The following is a 12,728-nucleotide window of genomic DNA, read 5'->3' as shown; positions in this document are numbered from 1 at the left end:
CTTATACTACTTCAACTAACCATTGACTCTGTTACTTTTATCTCTTATTCTTATCTGTATTTTTTGAAACTGCACTGTCGGTTAGGGGCTCGTAAGTAAACATTTCACTGTTGTATTCGACGCATGTGACTAATAAAATGTGATTTGATTTGATTCATTATTACTCTACAATGTAGAAAATAGTCAATATAAAGAAAAACCCTTGAATGAGTAGGTGTGTCCAAACTTTTGACTGATACTGTATGTCTGTGAACAATACAGCACTTTGTGACTACTTTGATATAAAAATGCTTTATAAATAAAATGTGGTTAGCTTTATAAATGAATAATTTGATAATAGATATCACTGGCTGTTACTGTATTCCAGCGCCATGATGACTGTGCCTCCCAGGAGCCCTCCGACTGTAACTGTGGAACTCTCAGAGACCATATCCTCCCCCCTTGGGCCATCTACCCTGTTATGAAGGTACAGGATAACCTACTGCCCTATGACAGGTGTCTAATACTTGTAAAGCTCACATAAGGATATATTTGAAGGAACCTCAACTTAGTGAAATTACTTTTTTATTCTCTTAACAACATTCACTCACATGCAATGGTAATAGTAGGATAGCTAAGATGTCTAGTTTGAGAAACAATACATCTGTATTTGACTATTATACGGTTATTGCTTGTTGTTATATATGATCTCTGGATTTGTTAAGTTGACTGTTCATCTCTCTCTTGACCCCATCAGGAGAAGCCTAACAGCATGAAGAACGGCTCCTCGAGCTCAGCCGGCGACAGTGACCACAACACCACTCCTGACGGAAAGGTGCTTCAGGTACGTACTAGTACCCTGTCTAGGCCTTTCCCTATTACAGGACTGCTGGATAGTAACTGGTGTGAGTAAATAAGCAACCATGTCTAACTATTTTACCTTGTTTAGAGTCTAGAGAACTGTCACTAGGAAGTGCCTCACAGCTATATTCCATTTAGACTACAGTGGGGCAAAAAAGTATTTAGTCAGCCACCAATTGTGCAAGTTCTCCCAATTAAAAAGATGAGAGAGGCCTGTAATTTTCATCATAGTTACACTTCAACTATGACAGACAAAATGAGAAGAAAAAAAATCCAGAAAATCACATTGTAGGATTTTTTTTATGAATTTATTTGCAAATTATGGTGGAAAATAAGTATTTGGTCAATAACAAAAGTTTCTCAATACTTTGTTATATACCCTTTGTTGGTAATGACAGAGGTCAAACGTTTTCTGTAAGTCTTCACAAGGTTTTCACACACTGTTGCTGGTATTTTGGCCCATTCCTCCATGCAGATCTCCTCTAGAGCAGTGATGTTTTGGGGCTGTTGCTGGGCAACACGGACTTTCAACTCCCTCCAAAGATTTTCTATGGGTTTGAGATCTGGAGACTGGCTAGGCCACTCCAGGACCTTGAAATGCTTCTTACGAAGCCACTCCTTCGTTGCCCGGGTGGTGTGTTTGGGATCATTGTCATGCTGAAAGACCCAGCCACGTTCCATCTTCAATGCCCTTGCTGATGGAAGGAGGTTTTCACTCAAAATCTCACGATACATGGCCCCATTCATTCTTTCCTATACACGGATCAGTCGTCCTGGTCCCTTTGCAGAAAAACAGCCCCAAAGCATGATGTTTCCACCCCCATGCTTCACAGTAGGTATGGTGTTCTTTGGATGCAACTCAGCTTTCTTTGTTCTCCAAACACGACGAGTTGAGTTTTTACCAAAAAGTTATATTTTCATTTCATCTGACCATATGACATTCTCCCAATCTTCTTCTGGATCATCCAAATGCTCTCTAGCAAACTTCAGACGGGCCTGGACATGTACTGGCTTAAGCAGGGGGACACGTCTGGCACTGCAGGATTTGAGTCCCTGGCGGTGTAGTGTGTTACTGATGGTAGGCTCTGTTACTTCGGTCCCAGCTCTCTGCAGGTCATTCACTAGGTCCCCCCATGTGGTTCTGGGATTTTTGCTCACCGTTCTTGTGATCATTTTGACCCCACAGGGTGAGATCTTGCGTGGAGCCCCAGATCGATGGAGATTATCAGTGGTCTTGTATGTCTTCCATTTCCTAATAATTGCCCCCACCGTTGATTTCTTCAAACCAAGCTGCTTACCTATTGCAGATTCAGTCTTCCCAGCCTGGTGCAGGTCTACAATTTTGTTTCTGGTGTCCTTTGACAGCTCTTTGGTCTTGGCCATAGTGGAGTTTGGAGTGTGACTGTTTGAGGTTGTGGACAGGTGTCTTTTATACTGATAACAAGTTCAAACAGGTGCCATTAATACAGGTAGCGAGTGGAGGACAGAGGAGCCTCTTAAAGAAGAAGTTACAGGTCTGTGAGAGCCAGAAATCTTGCTTGTTTGTAGGTGACCAAATACTTATTTACCACCATAATTTGCAAATAAATTCATTAAAAATCCTACAATGTGATTTTCTGGATTATTTTTCTCATTTTGTCTGTCTTAGTTGAAGTGTACCTATGATGAAAAAAAAATTAAGTGGGAGAACTTGCACAATTGGTGGCTGACTAAATACTTTTTTGCCCCACTGTATATGTTATCTGAATATACTGACAATATAGACTGAATATACTGACAATATCATTGTATCCATTTGTGAAACTGCTGTAATCTTTGAACTATTTATCTCTGATCAGATTGATCCGGTCCCAGACACTCATCCTCTTTTAGTGTTTGTGAACCCTAAAAGTGGAGGCAAGCAGGGAGAAAGGTGATGCTACAAGTGAACACTCCTACACAAATGGGCATTTATGGTGGAATAATAAACAATGTCAATGTTTCTATTTTACAATTTCAAGTCCTATTTTATTCATTTCAGAGTTCTGCGTAAATTCCAGTATTTGCTGAATCCACGGCAGGTGTATAACCTATCCAATGGTGGACCTGGACCAGGGTAAGGTTTCCCATATGGATAACTGCATATGATGTATAGACCACTGTTAGTATAAAATGAAAAACTGCACTCTGTTTTACCTGCATCACTAATTGGACAACTGGGGTGTATTTAGCAGCTTTAAATCTCGAAATTACATTTAAGACATTTTACATTTTGAGGAGTCTGAGATGTGTTATTGTGTGTGTATCTGGGCTTTAATATAAATTCATTACCAGTTCTCTTATTTACTGCTTGAATATGCAATGGTATTGGGATAGTTGGAACATCAAAGCCAATAAAATGGTTGCAAAGGGAGGGTATATTACTGGAAACGTTCAAAGTTTACCAGAAAACGTTCACGTTTTTTAATGGGAATTTTATCAGATGACATCTAGTGTTTTTTTTTGTTGGTACTTTAGATTATCACAGGTATCTGTAATTACCTCTGGCTGTCTGTGGCCTTATCATATGTAATATATATAAATAATCAAATAAGATCATTTTAAAATAAAAAATAGAGTGACAAAGCTGTAAAACATTTTACTATGTTAATGTTTGTTTTTCCGCCAAACTGGTGGCGGTTGGGAAAAAAGTAAATAGTTGTAAGAGTTTTACTACAGTATCTCGCGTTAAAGTTTCACAAATAAATTCCCCAATAAATTTGATGGATTCTGGTCAAATTACGCTCAGTCGCAGGCTGTCAAAAATGCGAGGCAATGCAGCTCTGTGTGTTCAAAAGAAAGCAGACAAACACAGACGGAAAAATAATTTCAGCGAAAGGGAAAGTGATGAACAGGGAGGTCATGCGCCACAAAAATATGTTGCACATGGTAAATACAGGGAGTGGTGAAAGTAAGGCAGCACATTTTTGCCATTACACAGAAAATCAATGCAGTGGGGGGCGCTAGACGAACAGTAAGCGACCATGGCCGCGGGAAGATGTTTTTGGGTTGGGGGTGCTATTGACGTGTAATAAAGGCGTAGTTCACTTTAAAGTATATATATTAGATATTTATTTAATTTACATTTATCATGGGGTGCTGCAGCACCCTCAGCACCCCTATTTCCCACGGCTTTGTAATCGAGGTGAAGCATAGATGGCCAGAGAGACTCGGAGCTAGAAAGAATAAAGGAGGATTGGCGGACAATGCTGTACTGCACTGTACTGCTGTAGGACATGCAGTTGTAGACCCTTCGAAAGATCAGATACCTCCTCCACAGATTGAGGCTGAGCAGCAACAGCCAATCATTGTGAAAACAGAAGAGGAATGCTTGCCTGGCTACCCATCCACACCGCTCCAGCCAACTGATGTTTCTTCTCCGTGATGAGTCTGGATTTGCCTCCCTCCCCGACCATTTCTAGAATGCAAACACATTCTGACCATTCTGATTGGTCCGAAAAAACAATTGGTTAGGCCAGAGCCGGCCTACATGATGGCATTATCAACTTTGATACTCGGGTTAAATTTTACGATCTGATCGCTGATGAATATGTTTTGTACAATGCCCCTCATTTTGAAGTCAAAGTACTTCTAGGTTGGCAGTTTAGACTGAATGTATGTAACGATAGAGCAGCAGAATTCAATTCAGGGTGAGTTGTCAGGCAAGAGGAATGCCCCTTTGTGACAGAAACATCAGTCCATGTTGTGAAATCTGAGGGTGAGTTGTGTTAAAAACATGACTTTAGTTTTATTACGTTAGATATGGAATTTTGCATTGCATTAATTGTATCACTTCATCTCCTCCATCTCTTGGAGGGTCTTTGGTTACTCCTGATTTGGTGACTCCAGTCCCACTGACACTACCTGACGCTTCATCAGTTTCACCACCGTTGGGCCCCGGCATTAGTGCAACGTTCTCCCTCATTTTGGAGAATAATGACCCCCTATCAGAAACCCACCTCACACAAAGAAAACACAAAGTATCATCATCCACTCCCACCTTATGGGAAGCTGACAACACTACAGTCAATGTGCCAAGGGCTGCCCAACAGCTCCAGCCTGCTCAGTGCAGTCAGTGACATGGCCTTGACTATTAATGACATGATGCATCGGCAGGTTTAACACAGTCAGAATATGATGATGTGTCCAGAATAGAATAGCCACAACTGTGGAGAGGAGAAATGCTGGTCTCCCTCCTACTTCCCAACAGAAGTGAAATTATGTCAGTCTCCTGAAAATCAAGGCATGGCCTTGACTGTTACTCATATTAATGTTCTCCAACCAATATTAAACCTAGAATTGGCTTCCTATTTCACAACAAAGCCTCCTTCATTCATGATGCCAAACATACCCTCGTAAAACTGACTATGCTACCGATCCTTGACTTCGGCAATGTCATTTACAAAATAGCCTCCAACACTCTACTCAGCAAACTGGATGTAGTCTATCACAATGCCATCCGTTTTGCCACCAAAGCCCCATATACTACCCACCACTGCGACCTGTATGCTCTCGTTGGCTGGTCCTCACTACATATTCATCGCCAAACCCACTGGCTCCAGGTCATCTATAAAACTTTGCTAGGTAAAGCCCCGCCTTATCTCAGCTCACTGGTCACCATAGCAACACCCACCCGTAGCACGCGCTCCAGCAGGTATATTTCACTGGCCATCCCCAAAGCCAACACTTTCTTTGGCCGCCTTTCCTTCCAGTTCTCTGATGCCAATGACTGGAACGAATTGCAAAAATCACTGAAGCTGGAGTCTTATATCTCCCTCCCTAAGCATCAGCTGTCAGAGCAGCTTACCGATCACTGTACCTGTACACAGCCAATCTGTAAATAGCACACCCAACTACCTCATTCCCATATTGTTATTTACCCTCTTGCTCTTTTGCACACCAGTATCTCTACTTGCACATCATCATCTACACATCGATCACTCCAGTGTTAATGCTAAATTGTAATTTTTTCACCACTATGGCCTATTTATTGCCTTAATGGCCAACTCTTCTACATTTGCACACACTGGACATATATTTTTCTATTGTGTTATTGACTGTACATTTATGTGTAGCTCTGTGTTTTTGGCCAGGTCGCAGTTGTAAAATTATTCAATTTATACCGATATTGGCCTAAAAATAAATACTTTTCCCAAGTTAGTGATATTTCCCATTGACTGATCATGATTTTTCAGATCCTCTCTTCACTAATCTTTTTATGTTTAACCTTTTTGTTATAAACTTATCATCACAACCGTGATGTTAATCATAGTTGATCTCATACTTCAAGTAAACTTGAGCGGCTTATTTCTCTCTGAGATGTCATAACCATCAGTGAACGTCACTGTTAGATCTTGTACTGCACCCCCAACATAATACACACTCTGTGTTTCAGGCTGTGCTTCTTCAGAAATCTGAAGGATTACAGGATATTGGTTTGCGGAGGGGACGGCACTGTGGGCTGGATACTTGATGCCATAGGTGGGGTCCAGTACACAATATTGGTAGACCATGTACTATACACTCAGTGGACAGTTTATTACGTACACCTCCCCGTTCAAGAAAATGGTTCGCTCCTACAGTGAGTCACGTGGCTGTGGCTTGCAAAATAAAGCAGGCATACAATTACTGTTCGATTGAACATTAGAATGGGAAAAAACTAGTGACCAAAGTGACTTTGAACGTGGTATGATTGTTGATGCCAGGCGTGCCGGTTCTAGTATCTCAGAAACGGCCACCCTTCTGGGCCTTTTCACGCACAACAGTGTCTAGGGTTTGCCGAGAATGTTGCGACGAACAAAAAACATCCCGTCAGCGGCAGTCCTGTGGAAGAAAACAGCTCATTGATGAGAGGTCGAAGGAGAATGGGAAGAATCGTGCAAGCTAACCGGTGGGTCACAACAGCATCTCGGAATGCACAACTCGTCGGTCCTTGTCAAAGATGGGTTATTGCAGCAGATGACCACACCATGTTCCAATCCTAACCGCTAAAAACAAGAAGTGTCTCCGGTGGGCACGCGATCACCAACACTGGACAATTGAGTAGTGGAAAAACATTACCTGGTCCGATGAATCCGGTTCCTGTTCCGTCATGCTGATGGCAGTCAGGATTTAGTGTAAGCAGCACGGGTCCATGGCCACATCCTGCCTGGTGTCAACAATACTGACTGTTGGCAGTAGTGTAACGGTGTGGAGAAAGTGGTCATGCCCCGAAATAATTCAGGCTGTTCTGGAGGCAAAGGGGGATCCGACCCAGGACTAGATGGGTGTACCATAAACTGGCCACTGAGTGTACATGCCAATAGACAAGTCAACTTTAGTATATGAGTAAAAACGATTAATTTTCTTACCAAACATGTTACTGAAATGGATTCCATGTAGTAACCTAGACATGAGTAAAATGCTGACGATCTCTCTTTCTCCCCTTCTGGTGCAATCAGAAAAAAACAATCTTCAAGTGCGGCCACCTGTGGCTGTGTTACCCCTGGGCACAGGAAATGACCTTGCACGTTGTCTTAGATGGGGAGGAGGTGAGAAGGGTTGTCTTTTGTCTTTTTTCATTCTGTTGTGAGTTCACATATCACATTTCCTGTATCACGGGGTAAGTTTAGCCAAAGGGGTAAGTTGAGCCACCCTTGTTTATAGGAATCCATACACAAAATGTAGAATTTAACTAAACATTTAGGAAAAGGTCATCATTGTGAAGGAAGAAACCACATGGGAAAAGTGGTAAGCAAGTTAGGTAAAAAAAATAATATATATTACATTTATTGTAAGAGGTTTCATGATGTTCGTATCTAAACCAGATAATATTATTTTTAGATTGTTCTATACATCAGTTTGGGTCTATGTAAGCTTCATTATGAGGTCCTAAACCTAGCATGAAAGTGCATCCATGTAAGGTTGAAGTCATTAAAACTAGTTATTCAACCATTCCACAAATGTCTTGTTAACAAACTATAGTTTTGGCAAGTCGGTTAGGACATCTACTTTGTGCATGACACAAGTAATTTTTCAACAATTGTTTACAGACTGATTATTTCACTTATCGCAATGTATCTGTATCACAATTCCAGTGGGTCAGAAGTTTACATACACTAAGTTGACCTAGCCTTTAAACAGCTTGGAACATTCCAGAAGGTTATGTAATGGCTTTAGAAGCATCTGATAGGCTAATTGACATCATTTGAGTCAATTGGAGGTGTGCCTGTGGATGTATTTCAAGGCCTACCTTCAAACTCAGTGCCTCTTTGCTTGACATCATGGGAAAATCAAAATAAATCTGCCAAGACCTCAGAAAAAAATGTGTAGACCTCCACAAGTCTGGTTCATCCTTCGGAGCAATTCCCAAATGCCTGAAGGTACCACGTTCATCTATACGAACAATAGTACGCAAGTATAAACACCATGGGACCACGCACCATCATACCGCTCAGGAAGGAGACACGTTCTGTCTCCTAGAGATGAACGTACTTTGGTGCAAAAAGTGCAAATCAATCCCAGAACAACAGCAAAGGGCCTTGTGAAGATGCTGGAGGAAACAGGTACAAAAGTATCTATATCCCTAGTAAACCTAGTCCTATATCAACATAAGCCAGACTATGATTTATAACTGCACATGGGGAAAAATATTGTACTTTTTGGAGAAATGTCCTCTGGTCTGATGAAACAAAAATAGAACTGTTTGGCCATAATGACCATCTTGATGTTTGAAAGAAAAAGGAGGAGGCTTGCAAGCCAAAGAACACCATCCCAACTGTGAAGCACGGGGGTGGCAGCATCATGTTGTGGGGTGCTTTACTGCAGGAGGGACTGGTGCACTTCACAAAATGGATGGCATCATGAGGATGGAAAATTATGTGGATATATTGAAACAACATCTCAGGACAGTCAGTTAAAGTTAAAGCTTGGTCACAAATGGGTCTTCCAAATGGACAATGACCCCAAGCATACTTCTAAAGTTGTGACAAAATGGCTTAAGGACAACAAAGTCAAGGTATTGGAGTGGCCATCACAAAGCCCTGACCTCAATCCTATAGAAAATCTGTGGGCAGAACTGAAAAAGTGTGTGCGTGCGTACAAACCTGACTCAGTTACACCAGCTCTGTCAGGAGGAATGGGCCAAAATTCACACAACTTATTGTGGGAAGCTTGTGGAAGGCTACCCAAAACGTTTGACCCAAGTTAAACAGTTTAAAGGCATTGATACCAAATACTAATTGAGTGTATGTAAACTTCTGACCCACTGGTAATGTGATGAAAGAAATAAAAGCTGAAATAAATTATTCTCTCTACTAATTATTCTGACATTTCACATTCTTAAAATAAAGTGGTGATCCTAACTGACCTAAGACAGGGAATTTTTACTAGGATTATAAATCTCAGGAATTGTGAAAAATGAAGTTTAAATATATTTGGCTAAAGTGTATGTAAACTTCCGACTTCAACTGTAGCTGTGTGGGCTAATATAGTCAATGTTTGTTTAAGTTGAGCAAATTGAAGTGTTTTCTTCCCAGGTGTAATGCAACGCATTATCGCTGGAAATGAGGTAACAATAGGGCTTGGCCTGTGTTAAAAATGTTTTTTTTTTAAGTACAAAGTGTTTGTTAGGCATGTTTTTTAGGTGTGTGTTAAAAGATGCTTCAAATTATTAAAAGACAAAAAAGCAATTGTGATTTGTGTTTGGGAAATGAAGATAGAAATGGTTTGAAAAATGTAGTGGTAATATTTCATTCAGTACAGAAATTTGTAGGCAGCTTAACTTACAGTCCCGCGGCTGAACTTATCCCAAACCTGGGGTAAGTTGTGCAAAGAGACCACTTCTTTTTTTTTTTTTACAAGTATATTTTCAAAACTATCATGTTAATATGAATTCTGATTATTTCCAGGGAAACAGAACATCCTGAAATATATGTAGATATCTTTGTGAGAAAGAATACTATAGTTCCCTTGATGGAGTGATGCTGAATATAGTTGAGCCACTCTCCCCTATAGGTTATGATGGGACGGATCTGTGTCGGATCCTGAAGGAGATTGAGGGCAGCACCCCGGTGCTGATGGACCGCTGGAATGTAGAGGTGATCCTAGAGGACCCCCAGGAGATGGGTGACCCTGTGCCTTATGAGATCATCAACAACTACTTCTCCATCGGAGTGGTGAGTGAACTTCTATCATGGTCCCAGATCTGTTTGTGCTGTCTTGCCAATTCCTATGGTCATTGTCACATCAACATGGCAATGACCATAGGAGTTGGCAGGACAGCAAAAAATGATATGTCCAGGCTACTTAGTTATGGCACACACCAGAATGCTTCGTCAACCTTTTTATAACTTGTTCTGTGTTGACAGGATGCCTCTATTGCCCACCGGTTTCATACGCTGAGAGAGAAACACCCCCAGAAATTTAATAGCAGGTAAGAAAACTTGAATAATCGGACTGGAGTCTGGTTATTCAGAGGGGACTTTTAGGTGTAATGACTTTGTGCATGGTGTAAACGACCCTACGTTAATGCAAGAATGTTGTTCAATATTCTAGAATGAAGAACAAGTTGTGGTATTTTGAGTTTGCCACCTCTGAGACCATCTCTGCTTCATGCAAGAAACTGAATGAATGTCTTACAATTGAGGTGAGGATTGCAAACACACAGCTTTGCATCAACACATAGAAACATATAGTAACTTTATAAAAAAACATATACCCAACCAGTGTTGCGAGTAAAAGTAACACATTACAGTACTGTTACTTTTATGAGTAACGGAGTAATATAACAAGTTACTGTCTTCAAAATTGTTTTATATTATTATTTTTTCCATTACTTTCAGAATCTCTCAGAAGGTTGTATATTTTTTTAAGCCTTGTTTCCTGGAATTCATCTGTAGCTAGGCTAACTCATTTCCTAGGCTATCGTGAAACTGAAAATCAAAGAAAGATGGCAGTTGTGTTGTGTCCCCTGCTTAACCTATGCACAGGCAGCAAGCATTAATATCTTTGTCTAGAAACACCACATCAAACCTGAAATAGCATCTGGAGATTGTGCACAAAGGCACAGAGCTGGTAGCCAAAGTTCCAGAAATGCGTGAAAGAGGAGAAATCCATAGGCCTAAATAATATTTCCAAGTGTTCTTACGAAATGTTCATATAAACAATCAAAAATGTCTGATAAATACAATTCAAAACAGCAATAAAAAGTGTCATCACACAACTAAATTCTATCTTGATAGGGTAACGTGGTGTAACTAGCTCCCCCTAAGAACAATGTCCAATTGCTGACACAAGAAAATAAAAGTTAGGTAAAAATGTGGTATTTTAATGATGGTCAAGTATTTGATCCCCTACCAACCAGTAAGAATTCCGGCTCTCACAGACCTGTTAGTTTTTCTTTAAGAAGCCCTCCTGTTCTCCACTCATTACCTGTATTAACTGCACCTGTTTGAACGTGTTACCTGTATAAAATACACCTGTCCACACACTCAATCAAACAGACTCCAACCTCTCCACAATGGCCAAGACCAGAGAGCTGTGTAAGGACATCAGGGATAAAATTGTAGACCTGCACAAGGCTGGGATGGGCTACAGGACAATAGGCAAGCAGCTTGGTGAGAAGGTGTTACTGGAATAAAATTCCTACATGTTTTAATACCCAATTAAATTAAACACTCTACCCACTTCTAAGAATTTGTAAGACTCTTATTTACATTAAATGGACAGAGACCAGTCTCAAAATCAATCAGCAGCGTTTATTCTCGAGAGTACTGAACATTAAACATTTTACCACAGGTTATAAACTCAAAATGACGTCATTAGTTTTCGAACTGTCCCGTCTCTTCTTCACCCTGGTACAAAAGCAGTATCTCAAGCCTTCCCATATCGTCCCACACCAATTTAATATAATTTATGAGCCAAGGTCTTTCTGTGTCGATAAGCATTCTAGCCAGTCTGACGATAAGTTCATTCATTTCTACCAAGGAACAGACAGTCATTGTTCTAATTCTTGATTATATTTACACACATTATATTCAGTACTAGGATAAAAAGAAAATTCATAATTCTATACAGTAACATAATAGTATTCTGATTAGTCAGTCCTGATTGAAATGTATACATAATTAGTCATTATTGATAAAAAAAAATCCCTTAACAGAAGGCAACAGCTGTTAAGGGATTTCAAGAAGTTCAAGATGACGGTCAATGACCCTCGGTCTGGGGCTCCATGCAAGATCTCACCTCGTGGGGCATCAATGATCATGAGGAAGGTGAGGGATCAGCCCAGAACTACACGGCAGAACCTGGTCAATGACCTGAAGAGAGCTGGGACCACAGTCTCAAAGAAAACCATTAGTAACACACTACGCTGTCATGGATTAAAATCCTGCAGCGCACGCAAGGTCCCCCTGCTCAAGCCAGCGCATGTCCAGCCCCGTCTGAAGTTTGCCAATGACCATCTGGATGATCCAGAGGAGGAATGGGAGAAGGTCATGTGGTCTGATACAAAAATAGAGCTTTTTGGTCAAAACTCCACTCGCCGTGTTTGGAGGAAGAAGAAGGATGAGTACAACCCCAAGAACACCACCCCAACCGTGAAGCATGGAGGTGGAAACATCATTCTTTGGGTATGTTTTTCTGCAAAGGGGTCAGGACGACTGCACTGTATTGAGGGGAGGATGGATGGGGCCATGTATCGCGAGATCTTGGCCAACAACCTCCTTCCCCCAGTAAGAGCATTGAAGATGGATCGTGGCTGGGTCTTCCAGCATGACAACGACCCAAAACACACAGCCAGGGCAACTAAGAAGTGGCTCCATAAGAAGCATCTCAAGGTCCTGGAGTGGCCTAGCCAGTCTCCAGACCTGAACCCAATAGAAAATCTTGGG

At 41.0% G+C, this 12,728-nt stretch overlaps 1 protein-coding gene across 1 annotated transcript in view; it reads left to right on the top strand.

Moving 5' to 3' along the window:
• The window catches only part of LOC109908204 (diacylglycerol kinase alpha-like), a 44,449-nt gene that overhangs the window by 20,799 nt on the left and 10,922 nt on the right, over nucleotides 1–12,728 (top strand). The window contains exons 12-20 of the mRNA XM_020506752.2: nucleotides 368–466; nucleotides 737–823; nucleotides 2,679–2,752; nucleotides 2,861–2,935; nucleotides 6,254–6,339; nucleotides 7,299–7,388; nucleotides 9,853–10,013; nucleotides 10,206–10,270; nucleotides 10,393–10,483. Of these exons, the coding sequence (XP_020362341.1) occupies nucleotides 368–466; nucleotides 737–823; nucleotides 2,679–2,752; nucleotides 2,861–2,935; nucleotides 6,254–6,339; nucleotides 7,299–7,388; nucleotides 9,853–10,013; nucleotides 10,206–10,270; nucleotides 10,393–10,483 (828 nt within the window). The remainder of the gene's footprint in view (nucleotides 1–367; nucleotides 467–736; nucleotides 824–2,678; nucleotides 2,753–2,860; nucleotides 2,936–6,253; nucleotides 6,340–7,298; nucleotides 7,389–9,852; nucleotides 10,014–10,205; nucleotides 10,271–10,392; nucleotides 10,484–12,728) is intronic.

This window comes from Oncorhynchus kisutch, linkage group LG17 (assembly GCF_002021735.2).
Source record: "Oncorhynchus kisutch isolate 150728-3 linkage group LG17, Okis_V2, whole genome shotgun sequence".
NCBI classification, from domain to species: domain Eukaryota; kingdom Metazoa; phylum Chordata; class Actinopteri; order Salmoniformes; family Salmonidae; genus Oncorhynchus; species Oncorhynchus kisutch.
The sequence above is the reverse complement of the archived record's forward strand: the minus strand, read 5'-3'. Positions and strand labels throughout refer to the sequence as shown.